This window comes from Sciurus vulgaris, assembly GCF_902686455.1.
Source record: "Sciurus vulgaris genome assembly, chromosome: 18".
In the NCBI taxonomy this organism is placed as follows: Eukaryota; Metazoa; Chordata; class Mammalia; order Rodentia; family Sciuridae; genus Sciurus; species Sciurus vulgaris.
In genome coordinates this window covers 34,032,137-34,051,448 of record NC_136479.1, presented here as the reverse complement: position 1 = coordinate 34,051,448, position 19,312 = coordinate 34,032,137, and the positions used below count along the sequence as shown (strand labels likewise).

The window sequence follows — 19,312 nt, the reverse complement described above, 5'->3', positions numbered from 1 at the left end:
ACCGAGGGACGGTGGACCTGGGCAGAAAGCGAGGGGAAGGTTCCCGAGGCTGCAGTCTGCTCTTGCAGGAGTGAGGCCACGGCCCCCAGTGCACCTATCACCACGGCAACGCCTGCAGCGAACCCGAGGCCTCACTGAAGTTGCGACTGGCCAGGAGGGCGGGAGGCAGGTCCTCCAGGGTTCCTGCACCAGGGGGCCCTGAACTCTCACGGCGTGTGTCTTACCACTGTCCAGGGACAAACCAGGCCAGGCTGGAACCACCCTCCTGCAGCTACCTGGGTCCACCATGCTGCGCGGCTCCAGGCAGACCGGACGCAGCTGCCACTGGGGACAGAGCATCTTTCTGAGCTGAGGGGCCCCTGGGATGATTCCGGGGTAGCCACGGTGAGGGGGACTGGAATCTCATGGAGGCTCCCTCCTCTGCCTCTGGGGAAATTGTGGGGACAGCTCCCTTTCCTTTAAGTTGTGAAGGAAGAGACTAGAATTTTCCAGTCATTCATCCCAAGGATTTGCTAACTGCACCAAAACAGGAGAGTCTTATTTTTGAATCTAAATTCCGTACACTGTAAGCACAGGTACTTTAATTTTCAGAAGCTCTACTGAAAAAAAATAATCCATGACGACATTTCAAACATGGAAGACTGCCACTCCGTCCTGACACCGAATGACAGCGTCTATTCTGACAAGTAGCTCCTAGACTTCCCGGTCCAGAGACAGGCTTCTGCACTACCACCGTGATGTAAGACCTTTTGCTCTTCCTGAAACCTAAGAAGCACTTTCCCATCTTTCTCCACGGAAGCTGTGGGCTACTGTTTCTCCTGGTAGCCGCCCTAGGGGTGCTGTGGCCATCCTCTCCTCTCACCTGGGTGGCACCAGGAGGGCCAGGCCTGCCTGCCGCCTCTGTAAAAGCCACCAGTGATTCTGCCACATTGTTCTGGGCAGGTTCTTGCCTCCCTCCCTTCTCCAATCTGTAGATGCCCCAGAGTTTTAAATGACTTTATTCTATAAAGTAACTCGATATTTTGTAAATACCACTTGCATTCCTCTCAGGAGCCCAGGGTGGGAACTGGGGCTATCCTGTGAATGCTGCAGCACGGGGACAGTGTTCTGCTTTAGCAAAAGCAAGCACTTCTTAGAGGACGTGTTCATACATGGAGAAGAAGGTTCGGCATGGATTCTAAGAGACCGGAGCTGCGGAGACCTCATGTTTTATTTGGGAATAAGAGGTTTTCAACTAGAAAGCGATGTCTCCTCCTGCCATGATCAGCCCTGCTCTGACAGGGCAGCAAAGGCTCTTGGGAGTTTAAGGGGAGAACAACTTCCTATGAGAGTGGAAGGGAAGGCTGATTTCCCTGGTAAACATCCAGAAAGCTAAGGCACGTACCTCCCCTGTGCACCTAAAGTAAGGCACGTCACCTCCCCTGTGCACCTAAAGCTAAGGCATGTCACCTTCCCTGTGCACCTAAAGTAAGGAGCATCACCTCCCCTGTGCACCTAAAGCTAAGGCACATCACCTCCCCTGTGCGCCGAAAGTAAGGCACATCACCTCCCCTGTGCACCCTAGAGTAAGGCACATCACCACCCCTGTGCACCTAAAGTAAGGCACGTCACCTCCCCTGTGCGCCTAAAGCTAAGGCACATCACCCCCCCGGTGAACCTAAAGCTAAGGCACATCACCTCCCCTGTGCACCGAAAGTAAGGTACATCACCTCCCCTGTGCACCCTAGAGTAAGGCACATCACCTCCCCTGTGCACCTAAAGCTAAGGCATGTCACCTTCCCTGTGCACCTAAAGTAAGGAGCATCACCTCCCCTGTGCACCTAAAGCTAAGGCACATCACCTCCCCTGTGCACCTAAAGCTAAGGCACGTACCTCCCCTGTGCACCTAAAGCTAAGGCACGTACCTCCCCTGTGCACCTAAAGCTAAGGCACATCACCTCCCCTGTGCGCCGAAAGTAAGGCACATCACCTCCCCTGTGCACCCTAGAGTAAGGCACATCACCTCCCCTGTGCACCCTAAAGTAAGGCACGTCACCTCCCCTGTGCATCTAAAGCAAAGGCACATCACCTCTCCTGTGCACCTGAAGTAAGGCACATCACCTCCTCTGTGTACCTAAAGCTAAGGCACATCACCTCCCCTGTGAGCCCTAAAGTAAGGCACGTCACCTCCCCTCTGCATCCTGAATGGGAGGTGGCACAGCAGAGGGTCCTGGGGACTTGCTAATGAATTGGCAGAACCTGAAGGACGCCACACCTGATCTTTCTGCAGGTGGAAGACGTGGGTGGGGTACGGCCTCTGTCCCCCTCCGTGGACAAAGCCAGATCAGGACATCACAGCCCATAGGAACCTCCAGCGGGAACCCAAATGCTGAGGCCCCGCTCTGGCTGCATCTGTTCGTGGGCCGGTATCTCACGGCAGCCGCCGCCGAGGCGACCAGCTGCTCCCTTGCTGCACATGTGTCCCCTCGTAAACCTCCTGGCACGCTGGCGGCTTCGCACTCCTCGCTTAGCTTTGTTTGTGTTTCCAGTGAATCAATGGGATATGGAGACTAATCAACACATTTAGAGAAGTAAAGAAAGAAGAAAGAGCTGTTCACAACGCCGGCTGTTCCTGGAAGCCGGGTGAGCACTCGGCTACACTGTGGGCCATGGCAGGAGGGAGCCCCTGGGAGGTCGGGGAGGAAGCCTCGAGGGAGGTCAGGTGGTGAACAGAAGCCTCGGGGTGGAGATGACCGGTATGACCGGAGGCTCTCCAAGGCCAAGGGGAGCCCTGCGCCTGCTGCCTCCCTACCTCCTCACCTGCCAGCTGCCCCAGCTCCTCAGGCCCCTCTCCCAGGCACCACTGCCTCTCCATCCAGTCACAGCACGAGCTGTTCTGGGGGCTTCTCTTCCCAGGTATCCCGTTCCTCACGCCCCAATCTCTCAACTCAAAGGCTGCCCAGAGGCTTCCGGAGGGACGAGGTGGGACGTCCCCTACCATGGTCCTGCTGGAATGGCAATGCCTGCACCTCATCTCCTACTGTTAGAATGGAAGCCCCTGCATGTGGAATCTGTCCCTGACGTAGTCCCCAGCCCCAAACACAGGGCTCCATGCCTGGAAACCGTCGGCCCTACAGTGGGATGCAGGGAGTGACAAATGGCGGCGACCCTCCACCCAGCCGCCCCCTTCTGGAGTCTCTCTCTTTCTTCTGTAACAACTTTGCCTGTAATAGCCAAAACCCAGAAATAACCAAAATGCCCCTCAGTAAGTGACAGGAACAGGAACCGTGGTAATGCCGAGGAGCTTGTGATGGCGGCCTGCAGGGCCCAATGTACCCCCGCTCACCCGCAGGCCACGGAACCCTGGGAGCCGCCCAGCCAGAGGGAGGAGGGAGACCAGGACAAGCATGAGACACTTCACAGAACCGAGAGACGCAGGTGGGTTACCTGAGCTCACACAGCCCTGCTGTAGGGGGTCCTGCAGCGACGTCACCGAGGGCATGACTGGAAAGAGAAAGGTGTGTTAGGTGAGGGCAGCCCGCGGAGCCTCCTAACTGAGCGCGCGGAGGAGCAGCGGAGCCCCGAGGGAGGGAGGCTCCCGCACCCGGCCAGCATGGGGTTGTTTAGGCCCAGAGGGCACTGCCCTTCAGAGCCAAGACCCTGGGCCAAGAGCCAGTGGAAGTCACTGCCTGGGACACTTGCTTCTGTGCCTTTGGCTGGTTTTCTTCCCTGATTTAGCTACTTGACTTTTACCTATATTTATGTATAAACAGCACTTTCTTAATTGGCAACTCATTTTCCACTGCTTATAAAATTAGCCAGGCACAATATTCTCACTCCTAAGCTCCAGTCAGTCCTGTGGCAACAGGTTTGGAGGGAGGGAGGGGTACGTTCTCCACCTTGGGGCAGCCAACAGCTGTGGGGAGCTGGTCCCTTCCTGGCCCAGGCCAAGGGGCTGGCTGCCTCCCCCACAGCCCCTCCCGCAGGCTCCTCACCTGGCCCTTGCTGCTGGCCCTGCACCGGCAGCACACCCTGGCCCAGCTCGCCGTTCAGCCACAGCTGCATCCGGATGAAGGGCTCCCGGCCCTTCTGGGTCAGCTTGCTCCATGGCTTTGGCCGGGACAGCATGTCGCTCACGCTGCCCTGGGACAGGCCCAGTACCTGTGGTGGAACCAGAGAGACAGGTGGTTGGTGCCCAGGCAGGGGCGTGACACAGGCGCGGTGTGTGGGTGGGGGGTGAGGCAAACAGCCAGCGTGTGCACAGCCAGGGCCCGGTGCATGGTGACAGCCGGGGAACAAGCCTTGAGGATCACTGGAGGGCCGATGAGCCGGCATGGGCTGCGGTTCTGACAAGCCATCCTCGGTCAGTCGCCAGGCACAGGGGCTGGGACTGGAGGGCTGCCACCTGACACAGGAGGAAGCACTGAAAAGCATCGTGCTCCCTGCCTGGCAGCCACGGGGACAACTAGACATGGGGCAGAGCCTGAGAGGCAGGAGTGGGGGTACCGGAGGGAGAGGGAAGCAGGCTGCTTAGTGACGCCGAGCCAGGGTGGCCCTCCCTCACAGGCGGGGGCAGAGGTAAGCCGGCAGGGCCGGGGGGCCGGGGTGGGAGGGACACGTGTGGCAGACGACGGACAAGCAGCCGCAGCCCGCGTCTTCTGCTCACATATGGCCATGCATATGCATGGACGCTGACAGCCCACCACGACCCAGATGCAGCCCAGGGATATTTAGGGGCTGCCTCCCATCATTCTTTCGAAAAGTTCTCAAGTTCCAGAATAAACTGCACTCATGGGCCAAACAAGTGCGACACTATTAAGTCTCTGCTAAATTTAAGGCTTGAGCACAAATGTCTATTTAAATGTTCTCAAACGATATTTTTACAACACTGAACTAGAAATCTCAAGGGACTTTGAATTCCCATCCCCAATTCTATGTAGCCCATCGCCTGTCGTGAAATCAGATGAAGAGTTCACACACGGCTGTTGTAAGAACACACGGCGTGTCACACGGCCACACGTGGGCCCACAGCAGGCGGGCTGGGCGGGTGCCACATGGCAAGAAGGCCGCCTCCAGCACCCACTACCACCTCATCTAACATGCTGCTAGGGCGCTTCTTAGGGCTTTACAGCCACAGTAAATCTCCATTATCCAGAATCTATCACCAGGGCAGCCAAGAATAGAAAGGTCTAGAAGCTCACCTACAAATGATCACATTTTCACGAGCCAGAGAGGAACAATGTGGAAATAAGGGCAGCCCTGGGTGGTCTCTGGTGTCCCCATTGGGGTTTATTCTCGGGCAAGTTGCTTTGCCTCCCTGGCAGGACAATACCCAAGCGCCTTTCAAGTTGTACTAGAAAGGAAGACCTATGCTTTGCTCAGCTTTTTCTATCAAGTCTGCTGCGGTTCTCTGCAGGCTGGTTGGCCCTCCATGGGACCTGCCCAGATCGGACCTTTTTAGGCCAAAAGGACCTGCAGGTGCTGCCTGGCTCCACCTGGCAGCGGAAGCTGGATCTAGATTCAGTTCCCTGACAGCCTAGGGCAAGCGTAGCTCTTTATCTGTCCCATGATGATTTTGCCAGCCACCCCCAGAGTAGCCGAGAGGCCCAGGAGGGCAGTGAGGCTGACAGGGCCTGGCACGTGGAACCTGGCAGGGAACAGATGCTGGCTGGCTTCTGTGGTTGGGGGTGGGTGGCACATGGTGTATGGTCAGTTAAGATGGGCGATGGCCGTCCTGCATGAAGACTGGGAGCCCAGGCCCCAGTGGAAGCCCTTACCTTCTCCCCGAAGATCCTCTGGCAGATGCCGTTCTTGGCCAGCTTCTCTTTGACCTGCCGGGTGAGCTCGATGGTGTCCACTTCCTGGTACATGTAGACCTCGTACTGCTCAGGAGTCAGCGGAGGGACCGAGGGCTTGGCGGGCTTCGCCAGGGGCACGATTGGGGAGGAAGGCAGAGGGCTGTTCTGGGGAGTCTCGCTGCGGCTGGCTCCAGCGACGCTCAGCTCCGAGCTCTGGGAGTATGGGGACTCGGCGCTGGGCCACTCTTTCCAGCACTCCGATGAGGACGAGGGCCCTTGGAGCTGGCCACGCTCGGCCCGGGGCTGACTGTTGGCCCTTTCTCTGCCGCCCGCGGCCTCTTCGGCCTTCGTCTCTTCGGAGGAGGGGGCGCTCCTCCGCTCGGGCTGCACAGGGCTCCACCAGTGGTCCTTCCACCCTCCGCCGCGGCCCAGCTCACTCTTCGCCTGCCTCAGGACCCCTTGTGTGGCCTCAGCTGTGCCCTGAGCGTCTAGCCCTGGCACCTCCTGGGCCTCCTTTCTGAGGGCCGGGGCACTGGGCAGAGCCGAGGCGCTGGCCTCGGGGGCCGTGGGCGTCTTCTTTAGGGAGATGGCCAGAGGAGAGTAGCTGGGCGCGGTCGACAGTAGCTTGGGGGTCAGGAGGGCGAGGTCAGGCTGGGACAGCGGTGCTGATTTTAAGGCAGGGTCCAGGGCGGCCTGCTGGGCCTCCATTTCCCGGCGGGCCTGCTGCAGGATGGAGCGGATGGCGTCGTCAGAGTTCCCGCTGCCGGATGCGGAAGACGGCTGGGTCGGCTCTGCTGTGTGGGGCAAGCACAGGGTGACATTTGGCCGACTGCCCCAGCTCTGCGTGTCACTCCTCCTGACCCCGCCTAGAGCACACGGCGGGGACCACACCGCCACATCGCAACGCCCTCCCATCAGCGGGACGCCTGCGCATCTCCTTCCAGACTGGCACTCCTGCTGCACAGCCTGCTGGCCTCTGCTGCACGCGGAGGGAGCTCCTATCAGAGTGTGACCACAGGAGGTGTGAACACCCTGGGACCCGCCCGCTGGGCTTCTGTTCCTGGGGAATTTTAAACGTGACATGAGTTCTCCTGAGCTGTCTCCCGCGGTTCTCAGGGGTCTGTTCAACTTCGGAAGCATGACCAATGAACAGAGGCCACAGCAGGGGCTCATTCCCTCTTGGTGGACGCCTGTGCTGTGGCCACAGCAGTGAACCTCACCAAGGGGGAGTGGGCAGGGATGGCCGTGGGGTTCAGGGGAAGTCACTGGCCCAGGAACCTGGGGAAGTCCTAAGGCACTGCTGGGCCTCAGAACTTCCATGCGGCTGGCTGACGACCAGATGGACGATCACCTAGGGCTTGCTAAAGTGCACATGCCTGGCGCCTGCCCTGGTGTGTTGTGGGAACAGGTGTGGGGCTGGCCCAGCACCTGTGTTCCACTGGCACCTGGGGGCCATGGAGGGCAGCCCTGGCTGAGAGAAACTGGACAGTGCTCTTAGGAGGTCCCGGCTCTGATGTTCTGGGAGTCTATGGCCTCCCTGGCTCTGTTCCATGTCCCCTCAATCTTTCACCTTCACGTCTAGGAGAAGAATCCAAATAGCTTTGGAGGAGCTGATCCTTTCTGCTTTAAAGAAGGCCCCAAAATTGCAAAAGCAACAGCAAATGTTTTTGGTGGGGGGACTGAGCCTTCACAAACTAGGCACGTACCCCACCACTGAACGACAACTGCAGTGCTCCCTTTAGAAATTTCCATTTTGAGACAGGGTCTTGTGAAGTTGCCCAGGCTGACCTCCTGCAGTCCTCCTGCCTCCGCCTCCCAACTAGCTGGGATTACAGGTGCACACACTGTGCCTGCCAGCGACAAGTGCCTTGCCACCTGTGACAGGGCCCTCCTCCTCCAGCTCAGGCGACTCTTGTGGCATCAGACAAAGGGGCTGCGGCGTGGGGAGGAAGCGGGTGACGGGGGTGCCCAGTGTGCCCTCGGCTTCTTTCCTCTTGGCCCTGCGGTGCTGCCCTGCTGAGGACCCTGGCTGTCTAGCCAATGGAGGTGGCACCGGTCCCACCTCCACTCTGGCCAGAGCTAGATCTATGTTGGACTGAAAGTTCCATCCACTGTCGGGCTTGGGTCTGGCCAGGATAATGTCCTATTTCTCTGGGACCTTTAGCAGAAGGCAGATGGCACTGGAGTCGAGAAACCAGGGCTTCCATCAAGTCTGCCATCTGATGAACTTGGGCAGACCATTCTAACTGAGGCTGAGCTGGATAATCAGGAACAACAGGATGGCAACACCACCCTGTGGGTTCTGAGGACTGCTGGAGCAGGATACAGCAGGGAGATGCCCAGCAGGGGCCCAGGACTCAGAGGGATCCCTGAGCTGAATGAGCTGTGGAGAGGGAGGTTGAGCGGCCAGGTGAGGGGCCGGCGGGGGCCCTGAGGCGGTTGCGGGTGGTGTCACACAGAGCGGGGCTTCGTGGGATGGAGCGGGCTGCACACAGGACGGGGACTCCCCGCTCTCCTCCCCCCACTCAAGCTCAGCCAGAGAAAACCTAAACAGGGGCTCTCCTCTCAGCAGGCGGCAGAGGTGGCCGTCCACCCACAGAGGCTACGGGCTCCTCACCAGCCACTCAGGCCCTCCTGCAGCCGTGAGGGCTTGTTCTGCCCACTCCTCTTCAGTGGCACTATTTCAAGTACGATTAATGACCAAGTAACAAAGGCCTGCACTGCACTGAGAGGAGTCCATCTGACACAGTCCGCCTGCTAATTTAAGCTGAGGAGAGTCTAGGCTAGCGGGATGTTCTCGAGTCATTCTCGAGAACGACATTAAAAGAAGTGTGCTGAGTGCTGGAGACTGACGACCTCTGACCTGCTCCTCTCCGCACGCACCACGTGCATGAAAACACGCTCGCTAGTGTTTGAAGGGAAGTGACTTCCTGCTGACCACAAAACTCAAGACACTTCTTTTGATTAAGCTGGAAGACGGGCTGAGGAAGCAGGACCATACCAGTTTTCTGCACTTGAAGCTCCCTCTTGGCTTGTTCCAGGATGGACTTGATCGCTTCATCGGAACCAGTGTCGGAGGCTCGGATCCGGGTGGTGATGTTACCTGTGGGGAGAAGTCATAGCAATGACATCAGACCCAGACTCTGAGTGCAAGATCAGAGCTGCAAGAAGACATCATTCTGACAACTGGCCCGAGCTGAGGCTGGTGATGTAAGGAGGCAGGCGTGGCCTCCCGCGGCCTGCACTCTCAGGAGTGCGACCTCACGGCGTGTACCCAGCCACCGAGCAGGAGGCTTCCTGCTGAACCTGCCTTACGGGAAACGTTATTTTTGGCCAGCAGGGCGGGCTCCCCCATCACCTGAGCTGGATGTCGCCCGGGGGTAGTGCCAGGGAAGACAAACCATTTAAAGCAATACAAAAAAAGATGATGTATTCTCAGGCAATGTTTTCATGAGTCATTTAGAAGCTTCTCCAACAACTGCTTTGGCTGGGGACTATATTTGGTCTCTGTATGTTTATTTTTCCTAAACAGGAAAAATGGGATGGAGGGACAAGGGTGGAGGCTGAGCCTCCACCCAGCACTCAGATGCACCAGGTGAAAAGGCCCAAGGCGGAACTTGAACTTTTTCAGATCTATGACCACATGCTGTCTTTTTTGGCAATCTACAGACAAGGAGAGAAGCCTAAGAATTCCTAAAGGACAAGACCACCTTCACACAGTCACAGGGCGGTGCTCACAGAGCAGGGGCCCGGGGCTGCAGTGCCTCGGGATGCCCTCCAGGTGTTCTGCTCGTTCACCTCACTCTACAGGACACGCCACGTTACACCATTGAAAAGCAAGAACGCCACAGATACTCGACTCCAAGGAGCCAGGAGGGGGCTGGCTCGCCCAGGGCCGCAGGAGAACCAGTCGCATTTGGAACCCGTCCACCAGGTGGGACCTGTGACACTTTTGAGTTAAAAGTCGCAGGAAGCAGCAGCACTGGTTTGACGTGGTCACCTGATTTTTCTCAGAGCAGTGACTGTATTCTTTCTCCTATTCTGAGAAAATGGGCACATGGAATTGGCATCGAGGGGGTGGGGCTGGTGCTTGGGGACTGACCCTGGGGACACCCCTTCTCATGGGGTCTGGCTCAGGAGAGCGCAGGCAGCTCAGGAGGTGGGGCTGGGCATCTTAAACCCGTGTTTTGTTTTATACTTACTAGCTGTTTTTCCATCAGGTTCCAGGCCAGAATGACACTGCACAGTTTTAACCCAAATACACAGCTAAGGACATGCTGCTTCCTAGGTTACTGACTGCAAAGAAAAACACCTGCCTGCGACATACCTTCAGACCCATTTCTTCGTTTCGGTACTTCCTGAAATAGTCTGTTCAGGCTCTGGCCTGGATTCTCTGTTGAAAAACAAGTGTGGTAAGAACAAAACAATCAGGGGAATGGTGGCGTCGACAACATGGGCTGTGTGACATGAAACCTGAGCCGCCTGTCGCTAAAGAGAGGGCTCCGGGCTTCCTGTGCAACTCGGGAGCTACTAGAAACTTCTGAGCAGCCCTTCCCTGGCTGACTGGTCCGCAGAGGCCTCTGCTCACCTGTAAGAGGAGGCTGACAAGCCTGAGTAGTGGCCAGGTACTGCCACCAAGAGGGCCTAAGGGGGGGAGAGCTGCCTCCCAGCAAATCACCCGCCAGCCCGGGACGAAGCCCTACGTCCACGTCCAGAGACATTCAACTTCAGTTCACATCACTAGGAAATGCTTGGTGTTGTGGGAGATATTGATGCTATTTGGAATGTCTCCCTGCTAGTTGAGTCTGAATTTCAGGATGTTTTGAAAGTGGCCGATTAAGTCCCCTCTCTGTACCACTGTTGAATGAGCACAAGGACCTCCTGTTCTGAGATAGGGCGACTCTTCTTATTAGGGAGGTGACTGGCCTTTTGTTTTTTACAAAGGGTGGGGTAGGAGAGGTGTTCGGATAAAGCTTCCGTGTATTTCACTCATGGCAGGCAGGTTTTCATCACTGTGCTAGAAAAATCACTAACGGGACCGTAAGGTGACCACAGGACACAGCCTCCCTGACGGGCTGCAAGAGAGAGGCAGCTTCCACAGGCCTGATCCACAGCCAGTGCTGCCGCTACGGGGCACAATGGCCCCCAGGGCTGCCCCGAGTCAGCCCAGCACCTGAGGCCAACTGGACCAGGCTGCTAAACATGCCGATGTGGTGACCTAAGTCCCTCCAGGTCAATGTGTAGCAACAGACACTGATTCACTATAGCTGCTCAGCGAGCGTCCAAGGGCCAGCTCACCCCAGTCTAATGCTTAGCTCATGCCGGTCGCCCCTTGAGCTCTGGAGATGGTGGAACTGAAGAGAATTTTACCTGATGTGATGCACAAATGTTCGTCACACGCACAGACACAGACACACACACACAGCCTTGTGACGGGCTCGCACGCAGGCGCCAACCCCAGGGCGGCTCTCACCTCTCTGTCTGCCTTGGATGCTGCGAAGCGCCAGGATGTTCTGCTCGTCTGAGAGGAACTGCTTCATCTTGTGGAACGGCTCCTTGCCACGGACGGTCAGCTTATTCCATGGCTTCGGCCGGGCCAGGATCTCGCTCACGGACCCTTGAGATAGTCCCAAGACATAGTGTCCGAAAATGCGCTGTCCGATATTGTGCTTGATCAGCTGCTCTTTGACCTGTCGGGCGATTTCTGCAGTGTCTATCTCCTCGCCCTCGGAGGCGCTCCCAGCACTTTCTGACTGGCTGGGAGACGGGGCCATGCCATTTACGTCTGGGCTTTGTTGTAATGGACTTTGGGAAGATATGGAGTTTGTGCTGTAAGGACCTGTTGGAAAAATCATGCTTGTGCTTCCTGCTTCCTGCATGGCCTTGGAGTAGAAGGACTGCATGAGCTGTCGCTGGAGGAGAGAGTTTAGTGCAAATTTTCCTGTAGAAGCCAGGGGCAGGCTGGGGCTTGCCAGGGATGAGCTGAGAAAGTCTTGCCTTAACCCCGCTGGTGAGAACTGGTGTGTACCATTAGTATTGGAAGCCTGCTCCCCTGTGCTGCGGGGCAGCTGAGGAGGAGGGGAGGCCGGCAAGGGTCCAGGGCGCCGACTCTCGGGCTGGTCTTTCCCTTTTCTCCTGGCTGACCCTACAAGGAAGGGCAAACAGAATGCATTATGGGGGATTCAAAAGGGAAAAAAACCAAGACCAGAATGCAAAGTTTGCCCCACAAAAGGGAAAAAAAAGTGCAGACTTTACAAGGGCCAATGAGGTGTGTTGGTTGGTTTTCGATCGAATTTGTAAGTCAGCCAAACACGGCCCCCAGCACAAGCCACATGCATTCGTGTTTGCACCTTTCTTGTACGTTGCAGCCGGAGAATCCCCTCGACAACGATTCGAACTGCTAGAGTGACAAGGAGCCGGTAACACACAGGGAGGTCGGCAGGTCGGGCCGCGCGAGGGCCTTGTGTGCTCGCGCTACCCCGAGGGCCCTGCCTGAGGAGCAGCAAACACTGACACTCGGGCGCGGTGGGGTCACTCCCACCGCGCTGAGGCGAACGCACCGCACCGAGTCCACTGATCGAAGCACGCACACGTAAGAACGCAACGTCATCGGAGCCCAGAACCTTTACGCGGTTTACCAGCTGCCAAACCAGAAGCACAGTCAGTGACGCCACCACTTTGGGACGAGCAAAGAAAGGCTAAGGATGGGGGACGCGTCCCCAAGGAACACCTGACGAGGGAAGAAAAGCCGCTGAGCCTAGGAGGGCGGGCAACCCCGAACAGCCCTGGAGACACCCCGAGAGAGGCCGCGCTTGCTCTGGCCCTGGCATGATCGCAGCACAACCAGAAAAGACGGAAAGCAACGTCCCGGTCGCCCCTCCAGGCTCTTCGCAGCCTGGCCGAGCGCGCATCTTGTCGCAGGGCGGGAATGCCCACACACAGGCCCAGGTGGGGCTCTCCTCTGCCGGCCGCGCTGCCACGCAGAGCCCAGACTCGCGGCTCACCCCTGGAAGCGAACCAAGCACCGCAGTGAGGCCCTGCCCACCTACCGCTCAGGTCGCTGTTGGAGATGCGCAGCGCCGCGTTCTCGGACTGCAGGGAGCGGTTCTTCTCCAGCAGCAGCACCTCCAGGGGCTTGGCCGCATCCTGGATGGGGCAGAGCAGGGCTCACCTGGGGCCCGCAGCCGCCACCCCACCCAAGTCCCATCCACTCTCAAGGATGTCCCGAAATGTTCACTCTCCTGACTTTGGGTGAGGCCATTTTTCTTCCTCTTTGACTCAGCTGGCTTCTAGACAGTTCATTATTCCTATCCTGTCCCCAAACTCCAGCAGTCTAAGCCGGGGCCTCCATCAGTGGGCTATTGAGAACCGACCTCTGTCAGGAAGAAACTACACTTTTGCCTTTTTCTTTTTGGCTAGATATGAAGATGTGGCTGCCCTCGGGACATATGATATAATTTTTAAAAAATGAAAAAAAATTTTTTTTTTTTAAATAAGAGGGTCTTCCTGTGTTGCTCATGCTGGCCGTGAACCCCTTGGCTCAAACCTTCCTGCCTCAGCCTCCCTCCCGAGCAGCTGGGACCTGGGTGCTTCACCATGTAAACTGCAGGTGGCTGCCACTGTCACCCTGTGCCCCTTCTCCCCTGGGGCAGCGGGCAGGGACTGTGCCCGAGCTGACCTACTTGAGGCATGTGGATGCTGGGATGGGGCCCGAACCTCAGCCTCAGCGTGTGCTCCACCACTGAACCCCAGGTGGCCGGGTGGCTTCTTGCTCCAGTGAGATCGCAGGCAGCGTTTTGGAAAGTCCTAACTTGCTCTTTTTGCCTCCTTTTAATTAAAGATCATCTGCTCAGTGGCTTGAAGGACCACTCCTGGGGGTGTGTGGGGCCTCATGCGGTGGAGGGAGGAGGCCGCCACGGGCAGTGCGCATACTGACCCTGAGAACGAGTGGAGACAGCCTACCTGCGTCCCAGCTCCCTCCGCCGGCGTGAACTCCATGGACTTCAGGATGCTGAAAGAGCAAGACAAGACGCTGTTTTCAACTCAGACCTTTGATTCGCCACGCTGGTGGGCATCAGCACTACCATCTCCTGCTCTCCAGGAACGAGGAACTGACAGCTTGAACAGCGTCCCTGGCAGGGATTTAATCTGATAATGTCTCTAGAATAACTAGTATTCAACTAGCAGTTGGCTAGCAAAAGTTTTTGCCCAGCATGTAAATCATTCCATATGGAATCACACCAGGTCTGTTCTGAGTATGATTTTAAAGTTTAATACAGACATCACGTTGCTGTGAGTGGAATGTATTTGTGAAGCTTAAAGGGAAAGAAAGTTCTCCCAAGGAAGCCAGAGAGAGGGGCACTCACGACCCACTGGCCACTGCCCACGTGCTTGCTAGGCAGCCACCGGAGACCAGGGAACCAAGAGCAGCAACCCATGCCAGATGGTTCAAAGGCCAGTGAGCACCCTCTCTGCAGCCACAGGTCTGGGAAGGAGACCAGAGGAAGGGGCGTGGCGAGGGGAGGCTTTTGCTCCAGTGTCCTGGCAGCCCTGACCCTGCTGGGCCCAATCACTCAGGGTTCCTGATGGCAATAGCTGGAGCTGAGTGAGGTCTAGTCCCCACCACTGTTTCTCCTGCCCCCTTCTTTTTGCCAGTAGCAGGAAAGAAAAGGGAAGGGAGACTGTGGGGTCCCAGGCTGTTTGGGGGTGTGCTGGTGGCAGGGCAGAGTCAGAGCCAGCAGCACCCTCCGGCGCTCCTGCAGCCGTGAGTTCAGCCTTCCTGAAGCCCCATGCGAGCATCATCCAGACACCAGAAAGTGAACATCTGCCATCAGGGCCCAGGGCCCAGAGCTGGAGGCCACCCTTGGCCATGGCTGCTGGTTCAGGTAGGAATCTGCCTCTATTCCCCTGCGCTTCCCCAGGGGTCTTCATCAGGAAACTAACACATGAGGAGGAGGAGCTGGGCCGCATGGGCCAGGAGACTTTATCCTGTGCTACTGGACCCTTGGGTCACACGTAGAGGGCTTCACAGCATTCGTGACCACGCTCCTGCCCCTTGTGTGACATCTCCTGAGGATCAGGTGATGAAAGGCTGACCACGTCCTGAGTTTGTACAGGTCAAGCATCCTAGGTCTGAAAACCAGAACCTCTGAGCGCCATGAGTGGAAAATTCCACACTGAAACAATTTCATGCACAAAAATCATAAAAAATGTTGCATAAAATTACCTTTTGGGCTAAGTGAAGAAGGTGCATATGAGATATAAGTGAATTTCACATTTAGACTCAGGTCCTATGCCCAAGATATCTCATTATGTATATGCAAATATTTCAAAATTCAAAATCCAGAATACTCTGGTTTCCAGCATTGAAATAAAGGCTACCCAACCTGTACTGAATACACAAGCATCTCGACACTTATCCAGCAAGTATGTACCAGTGGCCTCTCACATGCTGGTACTGTGGAAAGTCAGCATTTTCTGAGACCTGACCTGCGCCCCAGGGGATATGCAGGCAAGAGGCAGGGTGTCCTTGGCAGGAGGGACCTCACTGGGCTGGAGATGGACCTTGAAAGAGTAGGACGTTTTACAGGCCACTCCAGTGGGTAGACCCAGGAGAGAAGGCACAGACCGTGGAGGCAGTGGGAGGTGGGGAGGGGACGGGAAAGGAAGGGGACTTGGGCTTGTGTCTGAGGGCTCCTGGTTCACCGGGAAGAGGGAGGCCAGGAACGCATTTCAGCAGAAAGCTCATCCGAGAGGAGCTTCCAGGCATGGATGTGGTCGTGGAGGCCGTAGTGCAGGCACGGGGATGGGCTGGTGGGAACGGACAGGCACATGACGCAGGCAGAGCAGAGCCTGGGTCCCGGGGGCAGGGGGGCAAATCCCAGGGCGAGAGGGTGGGCTGGCCAAGGCCATTAAACCACTGGCTCAAAACTAGAAGGTCCAATTTCTTTTCTTCTTCTCTCTCTCTTTAAGGGTGGGAAAAGAGGAAGGAAGGGAAGACTCGGGGAGGGAGGGAGGCAAGTTATGTCAGCCAGGTCAAAATACATCCCTGAGCTGGAAACGGGGTGGGGGCAGTGCAGTACTGCTGGGGCTGGAACCAGAGAGGGGCTTAGGGGCCCACCCAGGGAGATAGTGTGCAGGGGACAGGGACCAAGGAAACAGAGTCCTCTTACCAGGAAGGCTGGAGGAGGGTAAGACTGAGAGAAGGTCAAGGGGCTGAGGGAATGGCATTGGTAGAGAACACCAGGCCAGCGGGGGTGGGCTTGCCTTAGTGGGAAACTGAGAGTGGTTGGCGGAACCACAGGAGCGGGCAGCAAGGAGGGGGCAGGGCCCAGGTAGAGGGGCCACCTGGACACCTGGGAAGTGGAGCCCAAGAGGAGGAGGAAGAGTTCTGGGCACGCGACTAGTGTGGTCTATGAGGCACAGGACTAGGGCGCCTGTGCAGAGGCCCATCAGGGTGTGGCTGGGGGCAGAGGCCGGGACCAAGGAGCCCTGGAGCAGCACCGGGCTGGCCACGCACCTCGGTGAGACACAGACACCCACCCAGGCCTGTGGGCTCGCCACGGCGCCCTCCCTGCACTGCTGCGTGAGCGGAGAATGGCGGGGCGGCCAAGGGTGTCGCTGGGCCAGGTGGAAGGTCAAGGGAACTATGGGCACTGGGGGCTGTAGGCTCCAGGGGCCAGGAGGGAGCTGGCCTGAGGAGGGAACTAAGCTTAGGGTGGGTATCAGCCCCGGAGGATGACCAACTCCCAGCTGCAGCCTCCCAGAGGGGAAGGGAGTCTGGGAAAAGGAGGTCCTGAGCCCGGGAGGCCCTGGTGGTGGGAGGCCATGTGCACTTCTGAGTAGAAAAGGACCCCCTCCTCTGCTCTGCCTGCTTGGGGAATTTACACCTGAGAAACAAACTCCTGTTTTACAATATCTACAGAGTTGGTATTTCCCCAAACGTGAGCCTGCTGAACACTTCACACACACCAAGTCTTATAAGAAGTCCACAGAATTCTAGGAGTGGTCCCAGTGCAAACACCCACAGTGCTGGACCTGGGACGCTGCAGAGGCAGCTCTGGAGACCAAGAGCACGGAGCCACGCTGCCCGATGCTGCGCGTTCTGCTAGCGAGCGACCAGCGAGCCCAGCTGGGCAGGGCTGTGGGCATTTCCACACTTACTTCAGCTCTTTCTTCACCTCCTCGTAGTCAGCCTGGCCTTTGAGCTTTTCTTCCAGTTGCTGAAAACAGAGAGGGATTTTATTAGCGCCCACATCTCCAGGTAGGTAGACTGCCTTCAGCGAGGACGCGCCCTAAAACATTCCGCCGTCCCGAGTGGGGAAGCAACCCTGCACGCACAGAGGCCCACCGCGTGGGTACCATGGCTTTAACGTAAAACTGAGAGTGACAGGAGAAACCTCCACTGAAGTGGAAAACGGAATCAGGGAATAGCAAACTGAGGCAGGGATGCGCCCAGCATCTGGAAAGCAGGGTGTGTTCACGAGCATGTTCTGCTGGCTGATACGCACAGCGACTGTCAACACCTTTGGTGGGACCCCGCTAAAAGGAGAGACAGCTCTTTGCTGCCGAGTGTCGATACCACGCGGGCATTGGGAAAGGAGCATTTGCAGCCTAGAGTCCCGGATGTTGGGGTTTGGGGAGTGGAGGCCCGTTTCCTGGGTGGTCGCAGGCTTCCCTGAGAGCAGACCTGAGTCCTGTGGGGAGGGCTTTGCCTGCCAGGGTCCCCACAGCCCCCGTGGGGAGGGACAGCACATTGCTAAGTGTAATGGTGTGCCCACAGCCCTGCCAGGCTTTCTTGCTGGGAAGAGCTGTTGGTCTAGGGTAGTCAGTCGAGGGTGCTTCCCTCTGAAGGCATTTCTGGACGAGTTTGCTTTTGGCCTCCTCCACAGGGAGCCCCTGGGACAGCTCAGCAAGCGCCGCCAGAACCCAGGCAGGACCTGCGAGTCAATGTGTTTCCAAGGTCAAGGGCAATGAACCCCATGTCCTGAGGTGCCAGCACCTTCTGTCTGCAAGGAGTCTAGGTGTTCCATTAGGTTCTCCCTAACTCAGACCACAGCCTGAAGCCAACTCGGGACCTCGCGGATTCTGGGAAGGCCGTCTGGCCCGTTGGCTTCCATGCTCACCCGAACCTGCAGAGAGCTGTCATTCTGAGGATGTGGGCGCTCCGAATGCCACGTCACTGAGCCCATCTCTCACTGCTACCACCAACAATCTCTTGCACATTTATTTTCCATTGCATAAAATTGCTCTGCCTAGTGCCCTTTTAAGATTTCTTGCCCACTTTATATATAATGGTTTTCTCAGTCATAATCAAATGGGGGGTAGCACACACTCATTTTCCCACAGAAGATTCTCAGAAGGTGTTCAGAAAGAAGTGATTTTTCATTCTCTTCCCTATAGTCGAAGAGCAGGAAGCAATGACGAGGCAGCCCTCCCTCGCAGAGATCATCCTGTGTGGCTGGGATGCAAAACATGCAGTAGAGAGCGGGAGGAAGGGAGGCAGAGGGGCACCAACCATGGAGGCCGCGGCTGCAGCCACTGCCCACCTGGGACAAGCTGGGTGTTCATGAACCTCTCATAAAAATCGGGAATAATGGCAAGTACCTCAAAGCTGAGAGCTGGTGCAGATGTGGACATCTCTGGGCCTCACGCTGGGACTGTTACCGCTGGCAACTATATCACAGTAGGGTGTGGTTGCAGGTCTCCTCTGAAGACCTGTGACTGGCTCCCATCAAAAAGTTAGGACTGGAATATGCACATTCCAGACGGTCTTGGTTGAGAGCTGAACGGCATCCACTGACATCTCTACTGTCTACCTGGGGCAGATTCCTCTTTTCCAACCTCCGATGACATTTCTTGTCTTGGGCAAACAAGCTGGACAGAAGCCAGGGGAAGGTTGCCTGGCCTGCAGAACACCTTCAACCTGGCTGCACTGTGGTCTCCTTGGCAAGGACCAGCCTGGAGGTGGCAGGGGTGGGCCACAAGTGCACTTCTATAGGTCTGGCGGGACAGGAGGCTGCGGCAGACTCAGGCAAGAAGAGTGAGTGCACGGCCCAGCAGCAGCTCTGGCCACTAAGTGCCAACCGGCAGCAGAGGCAGCGCATAGCCAGGGTCACAGAAGCAGAATCTGGGGACTGTTATGTTCCCTGACTTAAAATGGTGTGTCTAGCAATGTTTCGATGGCAGTGTGGAGCAGGAAGTGCCTTGTTCTGAACTTGGCTCTCTTCCTGGTGAGTGACTTGCAGTATGACACTTTCTTGTGATACTGGGCAGTGGCAGTGAGCTGCAGCTCCCAGACAGTCCCACGATCTCAAGGGGGGACACTGACAGCCCAGTGTCCCACAGTGCTGAGTTGTGACATCTGCCAGGTGCATTTCCCACTTACACCTGCAAGGCCAGGATCACTGTGCCTATCTATGAACACACGGGGGCTGGATCCAGAGAAGTGGATGTGGGCTTGGGTGACGATCTTAGCCTGCTGGGGACTCAACATGGGGAGAGGCAGAACTGACAGGTGTTTCCGAAGGACGGCG

The 19,312-nt window shown here is 56.9% G+C and overlaps 1 protein-coding gene across 16 annotated transcripts in view; it reads right to left on the bottom strand.

Annotated features, from left to right (window-relative positions):
- Positions 1-19,312, bottom strand: part of CUX1 (cut like homeobox 1) — a 315,007-nt gene that overhangs the window by 51,668 nt on the left and 244,027 nt on the right. For 4 of the 16 annotated variants that reach the window (XM_079121805.1, XM_079121804.1, XM_079121802.1 and 1 more), the window contains exons 12-20: positions 16,941-16,999; positions 13,740-13,788; positions 12,827-12,923; positions 11,251-11,922; positions 10,105-10,170; positions 8,779-8,880; positions 5,757-6,571; positions 3,975-4,140; positions 3,427-3,483 (exon numbers count right to left, since the gene is read on the bottom strand). In XM_079121805.1, coding sequence (XP_078977931.1) covers positions 3,427-3,483; positions 3,975-4,140; positions 5,757-6,571; positions 8,779-8,880; positions 10,105-10,170; positions 11,251-11,922; positions 12,827-12,923; positions 13,740-13,788; positions 16,941-16,999 — 2,083 coding nt within the window. The remainder of the gene's footprint in view (positions 1-3,426; positions 3,484-3,974; positions 4,141-5,756; positions 6,572-8,778; positions 8,881-10,104; positions 10,171-11,250; positions 11,923-12,826; positions 12,924-13,739; positions 13,789-16,940; positions 17,000-19,312) is intronic. The other 12 variants (XM_079121800.1, XM_079121799.1, XM_079121798.1 and 9 more) reach the window with 6 other exon arrangements.